Genomic DNA, 24295 nt, shown 5'->3' on the forward strand with positions numbered 1-24295 from the left:
ACAGTCGCTTGGTAACTACACAACTAAGGTGAGTTGGCCATCGCCTGCCCCTGAGGGAAAACGCAGTCGGTACAAGTTGGCACAGGGTAAAGCTAACCTTGCTAAAACCGCGGGGTCTTCCCACCTCCCGAGAGCACCGTCCCCTGTCACACGTGACAGCCAAGATGCTCTGTTGTTCCGGTTGGTCCCTACTACGCATATGCAGTTGTGATTCTGAATGTTGGTGAGGGAGGGGAAAAAAAAGCTGTCACCATGGCAACCCAGGCTCCCTCAGTCTCTGGGATCAGTCCAATGGCAGGGAGAGAAGGTGGGGTTTCGAGTCAGGACAAACAGTGCCGGGCTGTCTGACCTCAGGCGAGGCACTTAGCTTTTCTCTGCCTCAGTTTCTACATCTGTAAAATGATGCTGAAGCTCTTTATCCCACCCACCTCCAGGATTACCGAGGAATCCTCTGCGAACTGTAAGACACAGGAGGAGGAGCGCGGCCCTGGCTTTGGTTTGTCTCCAAATTGCTGTGTCTGACTTTGGGCAAATCATTTAACCTCTCTGTGACTCAGCTGCTCTATTCGGAAATGGGAGAATATGCCCACTGTGATGACTTCCCAGTTATATTGTCAGGCACCCGTGAGAGTCCCGGAATCTCCGTGTTGGAAGGAATCTTCGCGCTCATGCAGGAATCCCTTTGTTAAGTTCCCTGACTGAGGTACTTGTCCCACCTCTGCTTGATTACCTCCAGCGGCAGAGAGCTCATGCCGCCCAACCTCTCAAATAACCATCGCTACGTGCCACTAATTGTAAGAAAGTTCTGTATAGGATGTTTTACGGTTACATATTCATTAAAAAAGTTAGCAATCCTTTTCGGAGCTATTGCTGCTTCTGGTTTTGCCGGAGGGCTTGCACGGGGTAGAAATCAGCAGCCACTGGCAAGGAGAGGCACAGGCCTGGCTCTAGAAGCCTGTGGCTTTAGTGTAGTGGAAGGAGTACGGGTTCGGGAGTCACACACTCTAGGTTAAAACCCCACTTTGTTCACTTGCCAGGTGGTTGGCCTTGGACAAGTTATATCATCTCCCCGAGCCTCAGTCTCCTGATTAGTGAAATGTGGTTAGAAATGCATACCTCGTTGTGTTGCTGTGAGAATCCGGCATGACAGCAGTTCTCATCGAGGTTACGGCCCTAACTTCCCCAGGGGAATTCTGGGGACTTGGGGTGGGGGGGGCAGGTTACACCTTTCTCTGCGATCCCCTGAACAACACATCTGCCCTCACCCCAGTCTGGCACATGCAGGCCTTTATGTATGCGACCTGGCTGTGCCCCTCTCAGAAAGGGGGAGAAGGTTCCTCTTCCCGTCCTGGAGACACCTGCAGCTTGGCCTGGCATAGCTTGTGCTGCACAGCTCACGGCCTTCTCTCTCTCAGGCCTGTGACAGGGCCTCTAAAGGGAAGATGGCGCAGTGGTTTCCGGACACAGTTCACCGCTCCCTGGAAGTCCCCTGCCTCAGGGCCACTACCCCTTCCCTGAGCACAGATTTAGTGGGCACTAAGCAAAGTGTCACAGGGTGTCCCTTGGTGAAGGCCGTGTTTTAATAGGAATCCCATATGAGGCAAAAAACCTCTGAGACCCCAAAAGAATGTAGTCGGGTGGTAGATTTCCAGGCAAGCTGGGGAAAGATATTGTGGGGTAGGCAACTGGTCCTTTGTCCTCAAAAGAGCTGTGGGCTCCCTGGAGCCGGTGACTTAATTCTTCTGGGCCGTGCTTTCCTCGTGTGCAGAATGACAGGTTGACCCCCGAGACCAAACCTGCTTCAGAATTCTAGGGGCTTCCCATCCTTTGGCTGCAGGATAAGGTGGCCTGATTGCCACTGACCCCTCTCGTCCACAAGCTGCTGACCTGCCTGTCCCCCTCTGCTTCCTCCGCAGATGAGTACCTCAGAGTCCTCAACGTAGGGGTGGCCGAGGTGAAGAAATCCTTCCTGGGGCCCTTCTCGCCGTCCTGCAAGATGGTGCAAATGATGCGACAGTTCCTGTACAGGGTCCTGCCCGAGGACTCCTACAAGGCCGCCACAGGGAAGCTGCACGTGTCCCTCACTCGGTTCACAGATGGAGAGAGTGTCGTGGTTTCAGAGTACACATCCAAGGAGGAGCTCATCGAGGCAAGGGGCGGGGCCCGGGGTGTGGGGGCCGGACCAGGGAGTGGGTCCCAGTTTATGGAAACAGCCCCACGTTCGTCCCTTCTCTTCCAATGGCTCTTGATAAAACATCCGAATTACCACCAAATGGGTTATCACGTAGGAAAGGGCACTCTGTGCACCGTCCTATGTTCATTAATATAAATCTGAGTTAGGAATTATTATTGTTAGTAAGAGCTGTGAATATGCCCAGTTATCTTTCAGGACAAAAGGGTTAAGTGGCATGACCCTCCATCCCATCTCGCCACTTCCCTTTCCTCTCCCGAGTATAAGGCCCTTGCCACGCAGCCTCACAGCCCCACGCTGGCATGGCCATGATCCTGGGAGTGGGGGAAGGAATAGGCAGCAGGCAAGGACATCCCCTTCACCTACCTCATGTCCCCCTGGATTTATTGGCACTCAGGTCTTCAAGACTTTTCTCTCCCATCCACCTCCTATCAGCTCCTGCTTTTACTCCTGCCAACCAGAGCAAACCGCACACAAAGCAGACCTCTGGACCTTTGCACCTGCTGTGCCCTATGCCTGGGATGCCCTTCCCTGCTTCCCAGCTCACTTCGCCTGCTTGACAAGACTCTAGTCACTCAGCCTGGGAACTTGCCTTCATCACCTGCCTGCCCCACACCCCCCAGGTTGGGTACTTCCCCTTAGAGGCCACAATCCGCATGCTCAGCTCCATTCCAGCCCCTGTCACCCTGTGAACTGTCACCTACTTGCTTACTCTCCCCTGTTGAGTGTTCCCAAGGGAGCACATCTCACTCTCCTTTGATCCCAGAGCCCAGCCCTGGCCACATACACATTGATGGTTACTGAATTCCACTGGATTCATGGAGATATGGTGCCAGAAGGAACCCTGGAGATCACTGAGGCTGCCTGGTCTCTTTAAAGCTGTATCGGGGCCAGACTACCAAGTAGGTTAACAAGGACCCAGCTCTTTGGGGCCAGGCCAGGAATTGAACCTGGGGCTCCGCTCCCCAGGGCAGTGCCTCCGCCTTGGTTTTAAGAAGGCCTGGGCTGGTGGTGGCCCAGACACCTGCCGGTGAGCCCTCCCCACCCAGCCGCCAGAGCCTCATGCATCTCCACTCGTTGTCTCCCCACAGGCCCTGTACTGCAGCTGCTTTGTCCCTGTGTACTGTGGCCTCATCCCCCCAACTTACCGAGGCGTGGTGAGTGCTTCGGTGAGGGAGAGGGTGAGCCAGGACCCGGGAGCGCCCTGTGGCCCACATCTGGGAGAGTAGAGGGGTGGTCTCAGAATTCAGTGGGAAGACCAAGAGTTGAAAAGATTCCTGTGTTTTTCTACTTAGAATTCCCAGTGTGGATTTCTGGGGCCTTCAGATGAACTTTCCCTCCACACATTGGGCTTCACTCTGGACTAATCAAGACTAGTCAAGACTTCCTAGGCTTGCTGGACTTGCCCATACTTGACAGAGAGCATAGAATATGGACCCGGTGACATTGGTACCTGGAACCGTGAATGTTGGGAACCTTTAACGTCATCTAGGCCAGTGCACTTGAATCACGGGGTGAGGGGGAGGTGTCTTGTAAAATAATGCGAGTTCTGATCCCCTAGGCCTGGGGCGGGACCAGAGACCCTGCATCTCCAACCAGCTTCGGCTGATAGCTGACGCGGTTCTGCCGGTCCTCAAACCACGCTCCGAGTAGGGGGATCTAACCCAGGGCCCTTCCTCATTTTATACAGACAGCAAATGAGATCCAGAAATCAGGATTCAGCTAGGAGATGGAGCACATACTGTGCATGTCAGCCGTGTACTCCTCACGCATCCCAGAGAGTTACAACCTCAGTATCTGTGGTCCTTTGTTCACAACTGAGGCGACAGGAACCCCAAGAGGGAAGGGCTATATGGTGGCTGGTGGCCAGGCCATGGTCAGGGGTGTTCTGGAGAGCGCTGAGGATATCTGACCTCAGCAGAGGGAGGCAGATTGGACCCACAGCAGTCTGGAAAAGGGGATACTTCCCAGCCTGCTCAGACCCACCATGTGTTCACCTTCTCAAAAGGCCATGGGAACAGGCTCCACCCCCCTGCCCTGCCCTTAGCAGTTGAGTGGCTGAGGAGGGGTAGCCTGGGAGGGGGAGCTGTGACAGGGAAGCATTTACTTGTGCTTTATCCAGAGTATGAATGGCCTTCTTCCCCCCCAGACTCAGCACCATTGAGATGGCTGAGGGGAGACAGTGTAGGGATGGAGCACTGGGCTGGGAGTTCAGGGGCCACTGTGGACACTCCACTCACCCACCTGGACCTTGGTCTCAAGGCTTGTCCCAAGGGACCCATTTCTTAGGTGGAATCCCTGAGTGTGGAAGAGGACCTCTGACCCCATGAGCATTTATGACTCTGCCTGCCCCCCATAGCGCTACATCGACGGGGGCTTCACAGGCATGCAGCCCTGCTCCTTCTGGACCGACGCCATCACCATCTCCACCTTCAGCGGGCAGCAGGACATCTGTCCCCGGGACTGCCCCGCCATCTTCCACGACTTCCGCATGTTCAACTGCTCCTTCCAGTTCTCCCTGGAGAACATCGCCAGGATGACCCATGCCTTGTTCCCGCCGGACCTGCTGGTGAGAGGAGGGGCCCGGAAGGGAGGGGGACCTGGGGAAGGTGATAGGACTTGGGGGTGCGGTCGGGGAGCCAATGGGGTCCATACGGTTCCATCTGTGTCTCCTTAAACTTCCTCCTAAAACTGTATCCTGGCCTTGCTGCTAACTAGCTAAGTGACCTTGAACAAGGCCCCTAAGTGCTCCCAGCCTCAATTTTCTTCCCTGTAAAATGAGATGATGTCAGAACAACTGATAGGATGTTACCTGAACTGTTCCACTCTGACATGCGATGCAGGCTTCAGCAACTATGGCCCATGGGCCAAATCCACCAAGTGGCTTGTTTTTTGGGTTTTGACTTCAATTTTATTTATTTTACTTTTTGAAAAATATTTTATTTGTTTATTAGAGAGAAAGAGCATGAGTGAGGTGGAGGGGCAGACGGAGAGGGAGAAACAGACTCCCCGATGAGCAGGGGCCTGACTCGGGGCTCAGCACACCAAGATCAAAACCTTTCCAAAACTGCTCTAAAAAAATAAGTCTACGTGTCTTTACAAAATGCATGTCTTTCAGGCACCTGGGTGGCTCAGTCGGTTGTGTGTCTGCCTTCGGCTCAGATCATGATCTCAGGGTCCTGGGATTGAGTCCCTTGTTGGGCTCCTTCCTTAGCCGGGAGCCTGCTTCTGCCTGCCACTCCCCCTGCTTGTGCTCTCTCTCTCTCTCTCTCTGATAGAGAAATAAATAAATAACAAAATTCATGTCTTTCTTTGGCAAGAAGTGTGATCCTGGGAGTAGGCACCAAGTTTCACTCATTTCTTTGACTACACTCACTATGTCTACGGAGGGCGTTGCTTATAGAAGGTTCTCAGTAATTGTTGTTTGAATGATAACTCCTCTAAGCCAGTTTTGTGACTTACAGTCTAATTATTGTTTACAAAACTCATAATCAAAACACTATCACGCTTAGTCAGGCAATGGATACACAAGATAGTTTATTAATCTGATTGACTCTTTGTCCTCCAACTGTGTTAGGAATTCCAGCATCTGCCTTATACTAATTTATCAATAAAGACTGTATCTATTTACTCTCATAAAAGCAATCCACCAATAGGCAGTTCAAGAAAGATAGAACAAATACACTGTATTCCTCAGAGCCTCTCAAACTTGAGTTTCTGCTCACAATCAGTGCTTGACTTTCTTTCTCAAGGTGGCTTGTTTTTATATAACCTGTGAGCTCAGAATGGGCTCTCCATTTTTAGAGGGTTGTAGAAGTCGAAGAAAGAGAAGGAAAAGGAGAAAAGGAAGAAGGAAAAGGAGGAGAAGAAGGAGGAGGAAGGAGGAGGGGGGAAGAAGAAGATGAAGAAGGAGGAGAAGGAGGAGGACAAGAAGAAGAGGAAGAACGAGAGCGGGAAGAACTAGAAGAGATAGAGACTATCCGTGGCATTCAAACCCCCAAATATTTACTATCTGGCCCTTTTCAGAAAGGCTTTGTGAGCAGTAGCTCATGCAACCCCCCAGCATCCTCTGCAATAGATACGACCATTATTCCCATTTTACAGGTGAAGATACTGAGGCCATGAGAGGTCACAGCCAGACAGCTGCACAGCCAACGACTGGCAGCACTGGGATTTGAACCCAGTCTCCAAACTCTGCTCTTCATCTGGCCCCAGTGCAGCTTCCCTGGTTCTACCATAAACATCTCACCCTCTCCCACCCAGAGGAAGCTGATGATCAGCTGTAAAACACATTATTGCACCGTCACTATGGACACACGATCAGTAACTGCTCCCCACTTCTTAGCAGATAGTGAGGGATGGGACACTGGGAGGGTCCATTTTGAAAAGCTCATTAAATAAAGCTCAAGGTAATGAAAGGAGCTGCTCCGGGTGAGGAGAGCTTGGCTCTCTCCATGATTGCAGCCGTAGTCATTGTCCTGCTGTCGCCTCCTTGCAGATCCTGCACAACTACTACTACCGAGGGTACGAAGATGCCGTTTCCTACTTGAGGAGGCTGAGTAAGTACAAGGTGGGGCCCCGGGAAGGGGTGGATTGGGGCGGGGCTAAGACCGGAAGTGGAAGGGCTGAGTGGAAGAGTTTTCCGCTCAAATTTATGAGGTGGAGACGCCCTTCCCCAGGAGCGCGGGGAATGGGCGCAAGGACCCGTTGGCAGCTTGCGTTGTCCCGGAAAGGCCACTGTGTCCAAAAATTAAGATCTCTGTGGGAAAGTGGTTTTTAGGGTCACTGTTGGGACCGTGGATAGGCTTTTGTACAGAAGCATTTCTGAACTTAGGGACTATGTTTAGGAAACACAGAGCTCGCATCTTCCCGGAGAATTCCATTTTCATGTCATTTCACTTTATTCTCTTCCCCCAAACAATCGCGTTGTTATATTAGAATCACACGAGACTGGTTTATATTCCTGTAAGACTCTGAGTGACACTGATCAACAAATGAGAGGGAAGAGCCTGTACCCTGTGTTGGTTTAGCAAGTGTGGGCCCTACACCCGCACGGCCTCTGTGCATTCTTGCGTGGACGATTCCAGTCACATGTATTACGCACGCTAACTCCGTGAACACCATGGCAAACATCCTTGATAAAAGGAAAGGAAAAAATTTTTTCCACATTTAGAATTGTTTCCATAGAACATATTTCCAGAAAAAAGGATTCCTGGATTGGAGGGTGTTTACCTAATGGTGTATGAAGTGTGGTTTTTTTTTTTGTTTCCCATGTTGTCATGTGGTCTCTGTGACTGTCTTTTTTGGCAATTGTGTGATATTCCATTACAGTTGTATAGAAAACCTTGATCATTCTTTTGAGTTTCCAAATGCTCACTGTCCTAAGCCACGCTGTGGGGAACTTGTTGTGTACGTAGTTAAAAATATATATAAGGGATTGAATGTGGGTTTTTCCCTAGGATGCTTTGACTTCTTTTCCTTCAGAGTTGCTTCCTGTGTTCCCAAGCTCCCTTTGTCTTAACTCTTCCCTTTCTCCTGGGGCTATTCTCCAAATGAGGGGTGGGGGGCAGGAGAGAAGGATGGAGGGAATGTGGGTTCTGGAGGCAAGTAGGCCTGGGCCAGGATTCTCATCCCCCCTGGCTGCGTGAGCTCAGGGAAATCACTTGCCCTCTCTGTCTTGGTTCTTAATCTGTAAAAAGGGTTAAATCCTGGTTCTTGACACCTACTAACTGTGTGATCTTGAGTGGGTAATTCATTTCCTAGGACCTTGGTTTTCTCATCTGTATAAGGGGGCTGATCACAGAACCTACGTCAGAATTTTATTCCTAGACACAGTCAATCCAGCCCACTGACCCTCTGACCTAGGAGACAGAGCCCTCCTCTCATCTCTCTGCAGGACAGACTTCTCCTAACCCTGACTCTACTCAGGCAGCTTCCCCCCCCCCCCATTTACATGGGTCACAGCTGTGAAAACTAAGCTCCAAGTGTCCAAAAGGAGGACCACCTGAGAGGTGTCAGTGGGGTGTAGAGATGGGGTCTAACCTACAGAACCTCAGGAAGGGGAGGGGGTGGCAAGGGCCTGGGGTCCTTTCCACCCCCAGCTGGGAAGCCCTGTCACTCTTTCCTCAGTCATGGTGCGTACTGGGGATGTGGGGCTGAGGGATCCCCTGATTTGGGACCAATTCCCTGCCTCAGGAGACCCTCCCACACACCTCAGGTTCCAGCCTGGCTGCCTGGTTACCACTGCACCTGTCTTGCCCCTAGAACTTTCTCTCCCTCTCAGGGCAAGCTCTGGGCAGAGTTACAAAGTGCCTTGCTTTAGTATCTCTGGTGTCCCCCGTTTCTCAGTAACCCCTGTGCCAGCCTCTGGGAGGAACCCAGGGCCATCTCACGCTCCCCTACCCATCTACCCTTAGCTGATGTGGACGCCATGGTATAAGCGGCAGCCTTAAACCCAAGGATGAGACTCTAATAGGAGCATTTCGGCCATCCACTAAACAATCAGGGCAGTGTGTGGAGGATGGTGGGTTTTTCCAGGGGCCCTGGAATCACTGCAAGGAGGAACTGACACAACTCACAGGGAAGAAAATGTCTCTTGCTGGCTACTGGCTATTTTTGATTCCTCTTCCAATTTGCCAGTGTTCCCATGGCTTTCTCAGTGCAGGTTTCTTCAGCTCCGCCCCTAATCCTCTTGGGTTTGGTAGGGCTGGATTTTCCTCTCGGCACCAGATGCGAGCAGGAGGTATGACGCATCCTGAGAAATTGCGGCTGGTGCCCAGAGCCACACTCTTAATTCCCACCTGCCATCTGGGAACAGAAAAACAGGAGTCCGCTCCAGCTTCCCACCCTACTGCTTTCTGGATGGGGTCAGCTCTGGCAGAAGGCCACACCTGCAAGGTGTTGCCCTCAATTCCTCAACTCACAGCCTGGCATCCTCCTTTTCTGCCTTCCTCAGGGTTCACATCTGCCTAATTATTCCTGCTGCCAGGCAAGCTTCCCTCTCCACCCTTGGCCTCCCCTGGTGGCAGCCTTCTGCCAAAGGGAAGGGCAATGCTTGCTGGCATGCTTGAAAATCCACATTCCCCACACAGACATGTGGATGTGGGCGTTGAGTGAGGTTGGAGCTCAGAGGATGCCATGTCTAAAATTATTCATCTGGCATCCAGGCATGCCTGATCAGACCTTCCTCCCTCCCTCCCTGCCTGCCTGCCTTCCTACCTTCCTTCCTTCCTTCTTCCCTCCCTTTCTTCCTTCCCTCTTGACATTCTTCCTTCTCTTGTACCCTTCCTCCCTCTCACAATTTGTTAAGTTCTCTCTGCTCCCTGCCAACACACGCCTGTGAAACCAACAATCAAGGGAGTGAACCATCATCCATCATGCCCAAAGTTTTCCTCATGCTCCTTTGTGACACTTTCCGCCTTCCCCCAGTGCCCCTGATCAACTTTCTGTCATTATAGACATTTCCAGTATGGACTTACAGTATGGACTCTATTTTGTCTGCATTCTTTCACTCATACTGAGTATAATTAGACTAATTATGCTGAAATTCATCATGTTATTGCATGTATAAATAGTTCATTCCTTTTTACATTCCATTCCATTTATGAAAACTCCACAGTTCATTTCTCCATTCACCCATTAATGAACATTTAGGTTGTATCCAGTTCGGGCTGTTATGAATAAAGTTGCTGTGAATACTCATGGAGTCTTTGTATGAACATATGCTTTCATTTCTCTTGGGTAAATACCTAGGAGAGCGATGTCTAGATGGTATGGGGATGTACATTTCATCTATATCTATATTTATGTAATACATGATTATATATGTACAATTAGGGTAAAACACATAACATAAAGTTTACCATCTTAACCATTTTTTTAGAGATTTTTTATCTTTAAGTAATCTCTACACCTAATGTGGGTCTTGAACTCACAATCCTGAGATCCAGAGTTGCATGCTCCTCCAACTGAGCCAGCCAGGGGCCCCACCATCTTAACCATTTTTAAGTGTACAGTTCAGTACTGTTAAGTATATTCACGTTGTACAACCAAACTCCAGAACTTTTTCTTCTTGCAAAACTGAAACTCTATTCCCATTGATCGGCAAATCCTCATTTCTCCGTCTCCTATGCCCTGGCTACCACCACTCTATTTTCTATTTCTAGGAGATGGATTACTTCAGATGCCTTATATCAATGGAATTATACAGTGCTTGTCTTTTTGTGACTGGTGCATCTCACTCTCATAATGTCCTCCAGGTTTATCCATTTCATAGCATGTGACACGCACCTGTGTACATACCACATTTTCTTTTTCGATGAACAATTTGAATTGCTTCTTCCTCTTGGCTATTGTGAATAATGATGCAATGAACACGGGCATGCAAATATCCTATTTTCAATTCTTTGGGATATATACTAAGGACATATACCCAGATTGTATGTTTAAATTCTTAAGAAACTGCCACATTGTTTTTTGAAGTGGTTGTACCATTTTACATTCCCACCAGCAATGCATGAGAGTTCCAGTTTCTCCTTATTATCACCAACACTGGAAATTGTCAGTCTTTTTAATTTTAACCAGATGTGATTAGTTGTGTGATGGTATTATTTTTATTTGTCTTTCCTTAATGACTAATGACATGAAACATCTTTTCACATGCTTATTTGCCATCTATGTATCTTCTTTGTTCAAGTGTTCAACTCTTTTGGGCATTTCCCACCTAGACCTATAATAAGCTTTATTTTTAAGAATAGTTTTAGATTTATAGAAAAAAATATGAAAATGAAAATAGTACAGTTTCCATGTACTCCACATTCCCTATTATTATGTCTTACATTTGTTAGCTGTTATAGTATGGTACACATAAAATTCTTTACATAATATAGTGTAGTGTTTACAATTAATGTACTAATATTGGTTATTATTAACTGAAGTCCATATATTCAGATTTCCTTACTTTTTAACCTAATGTCCTTTTTCTGATCCAGAATCTCATTCAGGATGCCACATCCCATTTTGCCCTGATGTCTCTTTAGGTTCCTCTTTTCTGTGACAGTTTCTCAGATGCTCCTTGTTTTTAATGACCTTGGTGGATTGGAATACGGGCCAGATATTTCGTGGAATGTTCCTTAGTTGGGGTTTGTCTGATGTTTTTTTCATGATTAGACTGGAGTTCTATGTTCTGGGGAGGGAGACCACAGAGATAAAGTGCCATTCTCATCACATTGTATCAAAGGTGTATGTTATCCACATGGCATATCACTCATGATGTTGACCTTGGTCATCTGTCTGTAGTGGTGTTTATTGGGTTTCTCCGCTGCGAAGTTGTTCTTTCTCCCCCTTTCTATACTGTGCTCTTTGAGAAGAAGTTACTATGCACAACCCACGCTTAAGGGGTGGAGAGTTAGGCTTCACTTCCTTAAGGACAGGGTATCTACATAAATTATCTGGAATTCTTCTGCTTGGGAAAATTGTCTCTTCTCCCCCATTTGCATACTTCTTCAACCCCTTGTTTGTTTCAGTATGGACTCATGAGTACTTCTTTTAGACTTTGAGTTATTATTCAGTCTTACTCGATTTATTTTATTACTCAGATTGTTCTAGGTTTGGCCATTGGAAACTCTTTCAGTGGGCCCTTTTGCCTGTCCTAAAAATTGAATTGTTTGTTTTCTTATTTAAGAGCTTTTATGTATTCTAGATAGATGCCCTTTGTCTGAAATACGATTTGCAAATATTTTCTCAGTCTGTCATTTCTCTTTTCAATTCCTTAACAGTCTTCTAAAAAGGAGTTTTAAATTTTGACGGGGCCCATGTTATTAATTTGCTTCCTTTATGGATCATGCTTTTGGCGTCTTATGTAAGAAATCTTTGCTTTACTCAAGATTACAAAAAGGTTTTCTCCTATGTTTCCATCCAGAAGTTTTATAGTTTTTTGGTTTTTCATTTGTGTCTATATTCCATTTTGAGTTAATTTTTGAATATGGCTCAAGATATAAAACAAAGTTCTTTTTTTGTTTTTTCGCATACGGATGTCCACTTGTTCCAGCATTGTTTGTTGAAAAGACTATGCTTTCTCTACTGAGTAAAGTCAGTTGTCTCTATATGTCATGGGTCTATTTCTAGACCTTCTGTTTTGTGCCATTGATCTTTTTCTGTCTTTTCATCAGTATCATGCTGTCTTGATCCCTGAAGCTTTATCATAAATCTTGACACCAGGTAGTCTTAGTTTTCCATCTTTGTTTCTTTTTTTTTTTTCTTTCAAAGTTGTTTACGCTATTTCAGGTCCTTTCTAATTCCATAGAAGTTTTAGAATCAGATTGTGAATTTCTATACAAAATGCGGTCATGTTGTATTTGTCTTGGCAACCTATTCTCTCCTCCTCTGCAATCACCACCTCAAGACTTCCCTTCTCCCTGATCCCCAGGAGAGGGCCTTGCCTCCAAACAACTTCACAGAGAAAAGCAAAGCCAACAGAAAGAAGTTCTTTCAACTTTGTGCTACCAAACATACAAACTCAGCCTGCTCTCTCTCCCTCCTTCTTAGAACATTAAAGAAAGCAATCCTCTGCTTGCCTAAAGCCCACTCCCTACCTGTGCTCAGACCCCTTTCCATCATAGCACTCTTGAATTATCTCTTATTTCATCTCTCTTTTACATATCCAACCCCCACCTCTCAAATGGATCCTTACCAGCCACTTGTAGGTCTACTCCAGTCTTGCCTATTTTAACAACTTGGCCTTGGTTCCCCTCTCCCTCTCTCCTTGCTCAGTCCTGGCTTTATCCTCTTCTCACTCTGCTTTTCCTCCCTAGACAATCTCCTCCATGGCCCCCATCACAGCTTTAGTGACCGTCCATAGATGGACTCCCAAATGTACATCTCTAACCCTCATCTTTTCTCTGAGATCCAAACCCATATCCAAACCCAAGCTGCCCACTTGTCATCTCTCCTTGGACATCTCTAAGGCCCCCTGAAATCCGCTTATCCCCGAACAAACTATAACCTGTGCCCTCCTCACTGCTCTCCTAACCCATCCCCTCCATGGTCACCTTGTCAGCACCAGCATCCACCTGGTTGTGCAAGCCACCTACCTCCTCTCTTCCCCCAGTCAATCCATTGCCAATTCTCATTTATTTTACCTCCTAAACAGAATCTTCTATTTCTTTCTCCTTTCAGGTGCAAGGCCTAAACCCCTCTCCACAGCAGCCTTACAGGTTTCCCTGGGTCCCCTATGCCCATCTCAGTGAGTCTCCACACAGCAGCCACAGTGATCTTGTCAAAGCCAGAGACAGTACAGAATCCCCACTGCCTCTAGGTCTTTCATGGTCTCTGTGAAAACCAAGGGCCCTCAATGGTGCCTACACGCATGGTCAGGCCCCTGTGGCCTTCTCAGTCCCATCTCCCATCACAGTGTCCCCACCCCTTCTCCAACCACACAGACCTTTCAGGCCCCACTCTTGCTCCCTCATCTTGTGACATTTGTGTGTGCTGTTCCCACTGTCTGAAATGCTCCTCTCCATCCCACCCTGACCATCCCCTGGACCCTCACTTGCCCTTCAGATCTCAGCTCAGAAGTTGCTCCCTCAGGGAAGCCTTCCCAAAGATGTCCTCCCTGCTTCCCTCTCTCCTAACATCATGTTCCTTTCTCGCCCGGAACTTGGCTTGGTTAAAATGAGATTATTTGAGTAGTCAATGCCTGTCCCCAAGCCAGACTGTAAACTCCAAGAGGCCAAGAACCATCACACCTGTTTTTGTCCCCTTCACTTCTCAGTGCCTAGCACATATAGATGTTCAATAAATATCTGTTGAATAAGTGAATCAATACACAATCAAATACTCAATATAAATTTGAGTAAGTAAAGAAGGGCAATTGAAAAGCACTAATCCTGCTTATGAAAATAATTTGGGAAATCACTTTTTGCAAATGCCATGCTGATGCCAGGGGCTAGTAATGCCACCGGTGACCCCATGCTGTTGTCTTCCTAGATGCTGTTTACCTCGATTCTCCCTCCAAGAGAGTGATGTTCCCCCGTGTAGAAGTGTACTGCAATATAGAACTTGCCCTGGGCAATGAGTGCCCTGAACACAGTCAATCAAGCCTCCAAACGGAGCAGGAAGAATCCATACAACCTCACGTACAGGGGGCTTCTGAAAGGGAAGGAAAGGGCAGCCAAGGTCTACTTGTGTCCTCACCTGTGCAGACACCTGAATCCACACGTGAGTGGCCTGTAGAATCACCTGTTTCACCACCTGTCTCTTCATTTGAGCAGTCACCTGCATCTCCACTGGCCTCATCACCATCTCATTCTCCAGCTGACTTGCTCCCTGTATCATTCCCAGCTGTGCCCTTACCGCTCAGCTCCACACCTGCGCTGTCACATGTATCACCACAGCAGCAGGTACAAATGACTGGATCACCTCCAATATCCCCACCTTCCCAGTCCTCTCTGTCACCCAGGCCATCCCTGAGGCCTTCATCTGTAGGGGCATCTCCAACACTGCCCCAGTGTTCTCCTTCAGCGGCACCTGCACAACCACCTGTGGAGGAACTGGGCCCAGAACAGCCCCAAGGTATGGACCCGTCTAGCTTCTCACAGCTTCCTTATGTCTGGAGCCCCTCAGCAAGTGTGCCACAACATGGGAGCTGATAACTGAGCTGATAACCATGGCTTTAGAAGGGTGCATTGGTTAAGTTAGCAGTTACCTTTAGCATCTCTACCTGTTTTTAGGATAGGCCACCACAAGGGGGGCAGTGTTCTTGACATTTGTTCATGTCTTTAGTCAGTGATTTTCAAAGGCTGGTCTCTGACCAACAGCAAACTCCTCACCTGGGAACTTGTTAGAAATGAAAATTCTCAGTCCCTACCATAGACCTACTAACTCAAGCAGGTGGGACCCAGTTATCTATATTTTTATAAGCCCTCCAGGGGGTTCTTTTGAGAACCATGATTGAGAACCACTGTACCAGAAGGTCTTTGTTATTGTGATAACCACTGTGCCAGGGCAGAGCTACTCAAAGAGTGCTCGTGAACCAATGCTGGTCCCCAAAGTATTTGTTACTAATTTACAATGAAATGAGCACAGAGGTTGAAAGTAAGCATTTAGAAATATTTATAGCCATGAAATCCAAGAGCTTGGTCATTTTCCTACTAATTCATTGTATTGTATTTCACAAAAGTACTAGTCCATTATGGATTCCAAAAAAAGATTTGAAAAAGTTGGATCTTCACAACTGGTATCTTCTACAGATAGTTTGAGAAGCACTGCTCTCGAGGCTTCAAAGCTAAACAATTCTCAGCTCCTCTCTCAGAAATCTCTCCTCTAGCAGAGGGGATGACAGAGATACCAACCAACCTCAAAAACACAGCACAAATTATTAAGTACTACATTACTCGCAAAAACAGTGTTGAAAGTATTCATAGAGATTAAGATCACTTCTCTCTGCGGGGTTAAGGAAGGCCTCTTGGAAGTGACAGGTGAGTTGAAATGGACAAGATTTTGCCACCTCACTCATGTCTCTTCTATTTTTACTTTTGACTGTAGCTCCCCTTGCCTTTTCAAATACAAAAGGTGCCGTGCCTTTGGTTAATGTGAAGGAAGCCACCAGCAGGCCTCACGCAATGTAAGTTTCTCCTTAATTGGGGACACATTTTTTCCTTTGGCCAGGGGAGGGGGGCCCAGCTAAGGGAAATTATCCTTCTTTTTAGCTGCCCCAGGAACACTGGGATCCTTTTCCAGTTTGTGCGGTTACAGTCTACCCCTTTACACTTCTCTCTTCTTCAGCGGGGGCAACGAATGGGAAATGAGCTGTTCATGCTCTCAATGTCATTCTTGTCAGCTCCTTCCTGTGTTCACTGGGGAATGCATGCACCTTCTCTGAGTGCAGTGGGAGAATGTGCACCCCTTCATGTCTTACTCTCTGGTGGTGTCTCAGTTCAAGGGAGCTAGCAGGCATGCTACATCCTTAGCCTGAGGTAGGCTATTTCCTGCATGGTATGAACTGTGGGACTCTGTCAAAGGCCTCCTTTATTTATTTATTTATTTTATTATGTTATGTTAGTCACCATTCAGTACATCGTTAGTTTTTGATGTAGTGTTCCATGATTCATTGTTTGCGTATAACACCCACTGCTCCATGCAATACGTGCCCTCCTTAATACCCATCACTGGGCTAGCCCATCCCCCCACTCCCCTCCCCTCTAAAACCCTCAGTTTGTTTCCCAGAGTCCATAGTCTCTTGTGGTTCATTTCCCCCTCTGTTTACCACCCCCCTCATTTTTCCCTTCCTTCTCCTAACGATCTCCCTGCTATTCCTTTTGTTCCACAAATGAGTGAAACCATATGATAATTGTCTTTTTCTGCTTGACTTATTTCACTTAGCATAATCTCCTCCAGTCCCATAATACAAAATGTTGGGTAATCATTCTTTCTGATGGCTGAGTAATGTTCCGTTGTATATATGGACCACATCTTTATCCATTCATCTGTAGAAGGGCATCTCAGCTCCTTCCACAGTTTGGCTATTGTGGACAATGCTGCTATGAACATTGGGATGCATGTGCCCCTTCTTTTCACTACATCTGTATCTTTGGGGTAAATACCCAGTAGTGCAATTGCTGGGTCATATGGTAGCTCTGTTTTTAACTTTTTGAGGAAACTCCACACTGTTTTCCAAAGTCAAAGGCCTCCTTTTATCCAAATTATTTTCTATCAGCACAAAAAGAGGGCTAATATTCCTATGTTATAGATTGTCCTCAGAAAATCTTTTTTTATAATGCACTTCTATTGTCTGGGTTGTGTGACATGTTCTCCAATACTTACCTTCACAGTCATTCTGAGAGGGCCTGAGGATCGTTTTTTTTTTTTTTTAAGATTTATTTTTATTTATTTTTTAGAGAGAGACTGTGCAAGCACGGGGGTGGGGAGCGGTGGGGGGGTGTAGGGGCAGAGGAAGAGGGAGAACAAATCCTAAGCAGACTCCGCAATGAGTGCAGAGCCCCCACTCAGGGCCCAATCTCACGATCCTGAGATCTCAACCTGAGCCGAAACCAAGAGTTGGAGGTTCAACCGACTGCGCCACCCAGGTGCCCCAGGACTGGTATTTTTTTAAGTTCCTTGGGGACCACATTACCCAGACTCCCTTGCTGGCTTCTTGCCAGTTGGGTTAGCCAATGGAAGGCACCAGCAGGAGATCAGAAGGTGGGTCAAAGAGTATCCCTCCCCTCCCCAGCTCCATCCCTCCTGCCTTGGGGCAGTTCTGGCAGTGGCTGGGGTTCTCCATGGCCACAGCTGCAGCTATTGGGAGAGCAGGTCCTTTTGATGTTCCAACTCCGTTTCATAGCAAATATATTAAAACATACCTGCTTCTCACATTACGTATAATTTTAATTATAAAACGTTTTGAAGGAGTTTGCATAAATTAAAAATTTTGTGCTTAGGCATATACCATGCATTTTGTTCGCAGGTTTAAACTTTATTGCATTGACATATAACTTATAAAAGTTTAGTTGAGTTTCAGTTGACTCATCTGCATGACGTTACTTAGATAAATGGTCATTGACTATAAAACAAATGTTTGCTGTGGAAGTCGGGTGTTCGGGCAGGGTTAAAAGCCATAGCATTGGTGTGCCTGTCTACCTTCCGAGCTGGAGCAGGGCCCTGATAGAGGAGGACACAGGACAGGTCACTAACAAACTGTTACTTCATCTATTGCCCAGGGAGAATCCTGTCGAAGACTCCAATTGGATGAGCAAGATATTCAAGAAGAACAAACAAAAGACAAGTGGCACCAGGAAAGGCTTTCCAAGATACCCACGATCCAAAAAAACAGGCAGCAAAGTGCAGTGAGCATGACTAATGTTTCTCAAGTTCCACAGGGAGGAAAAGCTTTGGGAAGAGTCTTCAGGAAGATCACAAGGGGTAGAGGAAGAGTCAGTAGGAGCTGGACTTTGGAGTTGGACCCACCCAACATAAACTCCCTGCTCCGCCATAATGTTACTCAGTGATCAAGCTTAGGACATGTGATCTTTCTAAGCCTCTATTTCCTGGTCTGTAAAATAGGGATAATATCGTGAGGGTTTAATGAGGCCAACATGTAAATTGCTTTGCGGAATGCAGGGTGTGTAATTAGCACTCAATAATTTTGTAGATATTAGGGTTATATGCAGAGGTTAACTAGGACTTCTCAGCTTCCAAATAGAACTCTAAAAACCAAACTAGAGAGGTGTGTGACCATGTGATCCTCAACATACAGAGATCCAAACTGTTGCCAAGCTACAAATAAAAGCCCTAACCAATGTGAGCTGCTTCTTACAGCTTTTTGGTTATATTACATTGTCATTGAGTCCATCAGTTAACTTTTATTGAGCACCTAATGAGTGCCAACCACTCTTCTGGGCTCTAGAGATAGCAAAGGTGAATTGAACTCAATCCCCAACTTTTTTTTTTTTTGGAAGATTTTTTTAATTTATTTGAGAGAGAGTGAGAGAGGTCACAGAGGGAAAGGGAGAGGGAGAAACAGACTCCCTGCTGAGAAGAGAGCCTGACGCGGGGCTCGATCCCAGGACCCTGAAATTATGACCTGAGCCGAAGGCAGACACTTAACCTACTGAGCCTCAATCCCCAACTTTTAAGAGTTTACCCCAAAATTGAACTTTAGACCAAAGACAAGAACCAAGTCTTAAGTTTTTACTGAACTATAACATTGTTTTTTAGAGGGACATGCATATATACATACACACTTACAAATGAAAAATGCCAGCTTCAAACACAAACCAAGTCAGGAATCATCTACAACTATTTTACTGGATTATCAAAATATTCTCTGAATGGAACAGACCCACTCACTCTGCTATCTACTTTTCTTCAAGCCTCCATTGGTCAGAAAAATCCCCAAATCATTCTAAGGGACATCCTTCTGTGTTGTTCCTGTCCCAGGTGGGGATCCCAGGTGGGCAGAGAGATGTATCAGATATCAGATAGATGAGGGTCAGAAGCTCACTCTAGCAGCCACAGGCCCACTTTGAGGTCTGGGCAAGTAGGTACCTGATGAGTGGGAGGAAGCAGTATGGTGGGAAGGAGAGTCTCAGAGCTGCTGCAGGAAGTGGGGAAGATGCGTGTGTCACTTTCTGGATTAAAGGACAGGCAGGGAGGGTGCAGGACCCCCCAGGTCCCCTTGGGGGTCATGGAATTAATGAATCCTGGTGTTAGTCTAGCTCTATTCCTTGGTCTCCAGCCCCAAGACTTCTTTGACTTTTGAGAGTCCATATCTCTGTCTCTAGGAGCTCAAGATCAAGTTTGGTCAGGAGAACATAGGTAGGTCTGCTGTGGGGTGGGGAAGCTTCCTTGGGGCTGGGAGTGCCATCTGGAAGCCAGGCCCAGACTTGAGTCCCTTCATTTCAGGACCAGCCCTCCTCCTATACATTGGAACAGTGGAAACTATGCAATTCAGCCAGAGCTGCCTTGGTTGATAAACTTCTAGGAATCAAGGTACTTTATAAAGAAGCAGGCTGTGATAAAAACAAACAAAACAACATTCACAGCTGTGGGAAACACTGTTGTCAGTAGGTCACACATTCCGTCTGTGGTGTTCCTTTATAGAACATATTATGAAACTGCCTGGAAGCAATTTACCAGTGGATGTTCTTAAGCAATTCCATGCAAATTCATTGCTCTGAGCTTCAAAGACCAGGGTAGGGGATAGAAGAGAGAAGCTCAAAAAGGTTAGGCATAGAGGAGGAGCGATCCAGAAAGAGAGGAAATCTGCTCATTTCCTCCCAGAGTACAATCACAAGAGACACTGTCACATCCATGGGCGAGTCCTGTGCAACTCTGGCCCCTAGCTAATGTTCCTCCCAATAAAGAGGAGAGAAGTTAGAATAAAAGCTACAGGGTAGATGTTCCATACATTAATCTCTCTCTCTCTCTCTGTGTTTCTTAAAGATTTTATTTATTTTTTTGAGAGAGAGAGAGAGAGTACCAGTGGGGGGAGGGGCAGAGGGAGAAGGAGAGAATCTCAAGTAAACTCCATGCTGAGCGTGGAGCCTGTCATGGGGCTCGATGCAGGGCTCCATCTCACGGCCCTGAGATCATGACCTGGGCCAAAATCAAGAGTTGGATGCTTAACTGACTGAGCCACCCAGGCACCTGTGTCTTTTAAATCAGATGTTCAAATTCGTACTCTGATGCTGGCTGTATTAGTCAGTAATTGCTGTTTGATAATGCTGCATAGCAAACAACCCCCACATCTCAGTGGATTCCAAAACAGATGTTTCTTTTCCCCTTTCAGAGTTCTGTGAGCTGTCTGGGATAGCTCTGCTGAGGCTACAGGTTGGGGTCGAGGCTGCTCCCTGTCCCTTTCATTCTAGGACCAGTAGATGTGCCAAATATGCTCTGCCTCTGGAGCATGGCTAGAAACATGTATCAGCCTGGCTTTCCTCTGCTAGCCTCAGCTCTCCTCCAGGGAGAGTTCAGTGGTCATCTGATTTGGGTTGTGTAACTGGCCTCAAAGTGACAAGACAGATTGAGAAATTTAGGGACTGCCTACAGGCTCCACATGGAAAAGGAAGAGGTCCCTCTTGCTAATTGCTATTCAAATCCTCTCAACAGCTACCAAGCCTGTCAGACTCCTCCAATTTCTACCATTTCTACCACTAGAGAGCCCCCCTCTTTGAGTTACTGTGGAATTTCCCCCTATTCAAATGGGAATGTAATGATAATAGCTAAAACTTACCAAGTAGTTATTAGGGTCCAGGCATTGTGGCACAGAGAGGGTAAGCAACATGCCCAAAGTGGCACAGCAGGGAGATGGCAAAGCCAGGATCTGAATCCAAGTTGTCTGTCGCCAACATCTTGGTGTCGAGCACCAAGTGATACAGCCTCCCAGGGTAGAAGGAGCCCTGGAGTGAATCGGAAGTCCCAGGGTCTAGTCCTACTTTGTCTGCTTGGGCAGGGAGTGGCCTGGGGGTGCGCTTGGAGGTGCACAGGCAGACATGGCAGGGATAGGGCAGGCTGGCTTGGGGGCCATGTTCACAAAGCTGGACTTCACCTGTGGTACTGGGGAGTCATTACAGGGTTTAAACAGAGTGGCACAGTCAGAGGTGAAAGCCTTCCAAGAATGGACAGGTCCTCATGCCAGCATTTCTCTGAGGTGGGCTCTGCAGGAGTCTTCCTGCAATTCCCTTGAGAGGGCCAATGACTGGCCAGACACAGCAGGTGGAAGAGGCATTGAAACGTGGGATGGGGCTTCCCATTGCCCCCTTTGTGTCTCATTTCTCCTCACATGTGCTTTCTTGGCATCTTACGTCCAGGTCTGCTCCCTGCCCACTTGACTTCTCTCTGCTCTCCACTTCCGAGACAGTTTGGGTCACCTACAGGCCTCACCCCAGCCGGATCCAGGAATACAGCGGCCCCGAGGTGTGGAACTGCCCAGGATGACCCTGGAGGCCAGACACTACCTGCTGTGTCCCCAGAGCTGCGGTGACCTCTGAGCTCCATCCACCCAGTTTCCTTTCGGGCCCCACCCACCTCTTCCTGGTCATAGTCAAGGCCAACACTAACCCATATATTGCTTTGTGCGCTAAGAAAACAGTACCCTTTCCTGGAGAACTTGATTGCCAGCTGCTGGAAGACTATGCTAATATATGCTGATTTTGTTAAAACGGTTGACTGCCACCTGCTAGAAATTTGTATGAATGGCATACAAAGCTACCAACCTGTACAAATAACATACAGAAAACTGCACAAATAACATGCGGCATAAGCATGTCCGTGAGATGCCTCCCCTTTGTATTGGCAGGGTCTCCTTGTGCAGTCTGCAATCTACACAACTGCACTCAACACTCTGGAGGCCACTCTACTTCTTTCCCCTCCCCGAAAAGCCAAATATTAACCAGACTTTTGTAAATCAAATAATGTTTCAAACACTCTTTTATCAACTCCTGCTCTGCAAATGGCATTCTCCATTTGCAAAAAAAATATTTTGTCTAATAAAGTGGGATTTGTTAACTGATTTCTTTATATAAACTGAGATTTCCAATTTCCACGCATCAAATTGCTAGAATGGGGCCTGGCTACTTGCTTGGGGCTGCCCTATGCATAGGAAGATGTGAGGGATGTTCTCAGTGGAAATAAGGGGCAGAAAGTCCTCGATGAGGGACTTGGAAATGATGAATCTCTCTGTTCTTTTTCTAGGAAGCTGTGAGCCAAGAGAGAACTTGAGCTGGAATGGGAGAGAACACGATGACCCCAGGTAGAGCCTTCTCCCCAAGGCTCTCAGACGCATTCCCCTCACCCTAGGCCTTTTGGGGACCAGGTGTCGCCCACTACCAAGCCTGTCGGTGTGGAGGGTCCTGCTTCTCCTGGGCAACCTCTTCCTTGTCTAAACATCCTCTCAGCTTCTCTGCGGTCCTCCAGCCCTTCCCCTACTCTGCTCTGGACAGACACATGGACCCCGATACGGATGGGCTCTGAAGAGCCCACAGCACATCCTGCTGCTGGCCGGCTGGGCTCTGGGCCTTCCTCCCAGCCCCAGCCTGAGTTTGCTTCTTCGAGCTGGACTGCACCCACCCTGGCCCCCAGGGTCTAGTCTACAGGCCAAACTCTTGGGGGTCGATGCACTTGCCTCTCTCGTGTGGTGTCAAGAGACCAAGTTCTTTTGTTTTGTTTTTAATCCTCACAGTGGACCAAAGGCTTGATTTGGAACCGCTGGACTCTGCTTCGGCTGCTCACCGGAATCACTGTGGAGCTGATCAGGCATGAGGTCTTTAAAAGCTCCCTGGGGCTCGTGCGGTGCAGCCATCTTGAACAGGCCACCCTGGGCTCCCCTGAGTCCCGGTGTGGTTGTGGAGGAAACGGGAGGCCAAATGTCCCTTCCCTTCCCATCCCTCTGCAGGAGGGCAGCGTGAGGGCAGACTCCTCTGTCTGCTGTTCACACCTCAGTGAAAATGTTCAATGAGAAAGATACCTTCAGCCTCAATTTTTCCAGCCCTTCCAGAAAAAAGATTAGCCCCACTGCTTGCTGGGGTGTGGATAACTTCCAGCCCCGGCCAGGCCCAGTAAGGAAGTCTGGGCTGCCCCCAGGCCTCAGATGTATTTGCTTAGCAAATCCTGGAATGCAAAACCCAGAAGACAGGGCCTCTGGGGGATGCATGCAAATGTTAGCCACGGAGGGTGGGAGACTGTGGCGGGGGGCCTGCTGGAGCCTACATTAAGTGGACCATGTCAGGGAGCAGGAGGCACACAGGCACCCTTAAGAACGTTCTGCCAGGAAGAACCTAACTGATGTGAAAAACAAAGACAAAAGAAAAAATTTAATTTTCTTACTGCCGATAATGCATTGACAAGTCCTTGAAACGGGCTGAGCGAACTTCCTCTGGGAGCTCAGCTGCCTCGATGTTGACACTTTGCTAAGGGCAAAAGGCAACCTTACCCCAACCCCCCAGGATCTTGTGAGTCTACTCTAACACCTAAAACTTCCTATGGAAACTTCCTTTATTTCTACCCCGCAAGATACGTGTTGGCCATCATCCTCCAAGTCTACGGCCCACTGATCTACATCTAAGGGGGCTCACGACTGAGTTTTGACTACACAGTAATAGATGACCTTTTCCTAACAATAGCTGGTCCCCTGTAGCCCCCTCAGGATCCTGGAAACCTTGTTTCCAAAATACGCTGGAGGCCCGTACTGTCCGTAACCCCCTTCCAACTTGAAAGTATATAATCAGTCACCCCTCACAGCCCCAGTGCAGCTCTTTCTGCCCACGGGGCCTGTCCCTTGTGCTTTAATAAAACCTCCATTTTGCACCGAAGATGCCTCAAGAATTCTTTCTTGGCCGTTGGGTTCAGCTCTGAACCCCAATATTCCCTACATCACCAACTGTACCTTTGAGAGGCTGAAAGGAATCAAATCTCGGGTGTTCCTGCACCCTCTGCCTCCTCTGATACTCTGATTCTGTGGCTCAGACCAGGGGAGTACCCTGGGGGCCACGTGGGTGGGGAGAGACAGGTCCCACCTGGAGCGGCCCACCTGGCTACGGTCTCCTGGCCTTTTTCCCCAGGAGCGGTCTTGCGGTTTGCCAGACACGGTGGGCGCAGAGGCCTTGAGAC

General features: G+C 47.8%; 1 protein-coding gene across 1 annotated transcript in view; it reads left to right on the plus strand.

Annotated features, from left to right (window-relative positions):
* Window positions 1–23973, plus strand: part of PNPLA1 (patatin like domain 1, omega-hydroxyceramide transacylase) — a 44188-nt gene extending 20215 nt beyond the window's left edge. The window contains exons 2-10 of the mRNA XM_045777820.2: window positions 1917–2149; window positions 3283–3348; window positions 4551–4760; window positions 6690–6750; window positions 14177–14761; window positions 15734–15812; window positions 17908–18033; window positions 21499–21604; window positions 22382–23973. Coding sequence (XP_045633776.2) covers window positions 1917–2149; window positions 3283–3348; window positions 4551–4760; window positions 6690–6750; window positions 14177–14761; window positions 15734–15812; window positions 17908–18033; window positions 21499–21604; window positions 22382–22408 — 1493 coding nt within the window. The 3' untranslated portion in view covers window positions 22409–23973. The remainder of the gene's footprint in view (window positions 1–1916; window positions 2150–3282; window positions 3349–4550; window positions 4761–6689; window positions 6751–14176; window positions 14762–15733; window positions 15813–17907; window positions 18034–21498; window positions 21605–22381) is intronic.
* Window positions 23974–24295: the final 322 nt, after the last annotated feature.

This window comes from Ursus americanus, chromosome 32, assembly GCF_024610735.1.
Source record: "Ursus americanus isolate L20-20 chromosome 32, mUrsAme1.1.p, whole genome shotgun sequence".
Classification (NCBI taxonomy): domain Eukaryota; kingdom Metazoa; phylum Chordata; class Mammalia; order Carnivora; family Ursidae; genus Ursus; species Ursus americanus.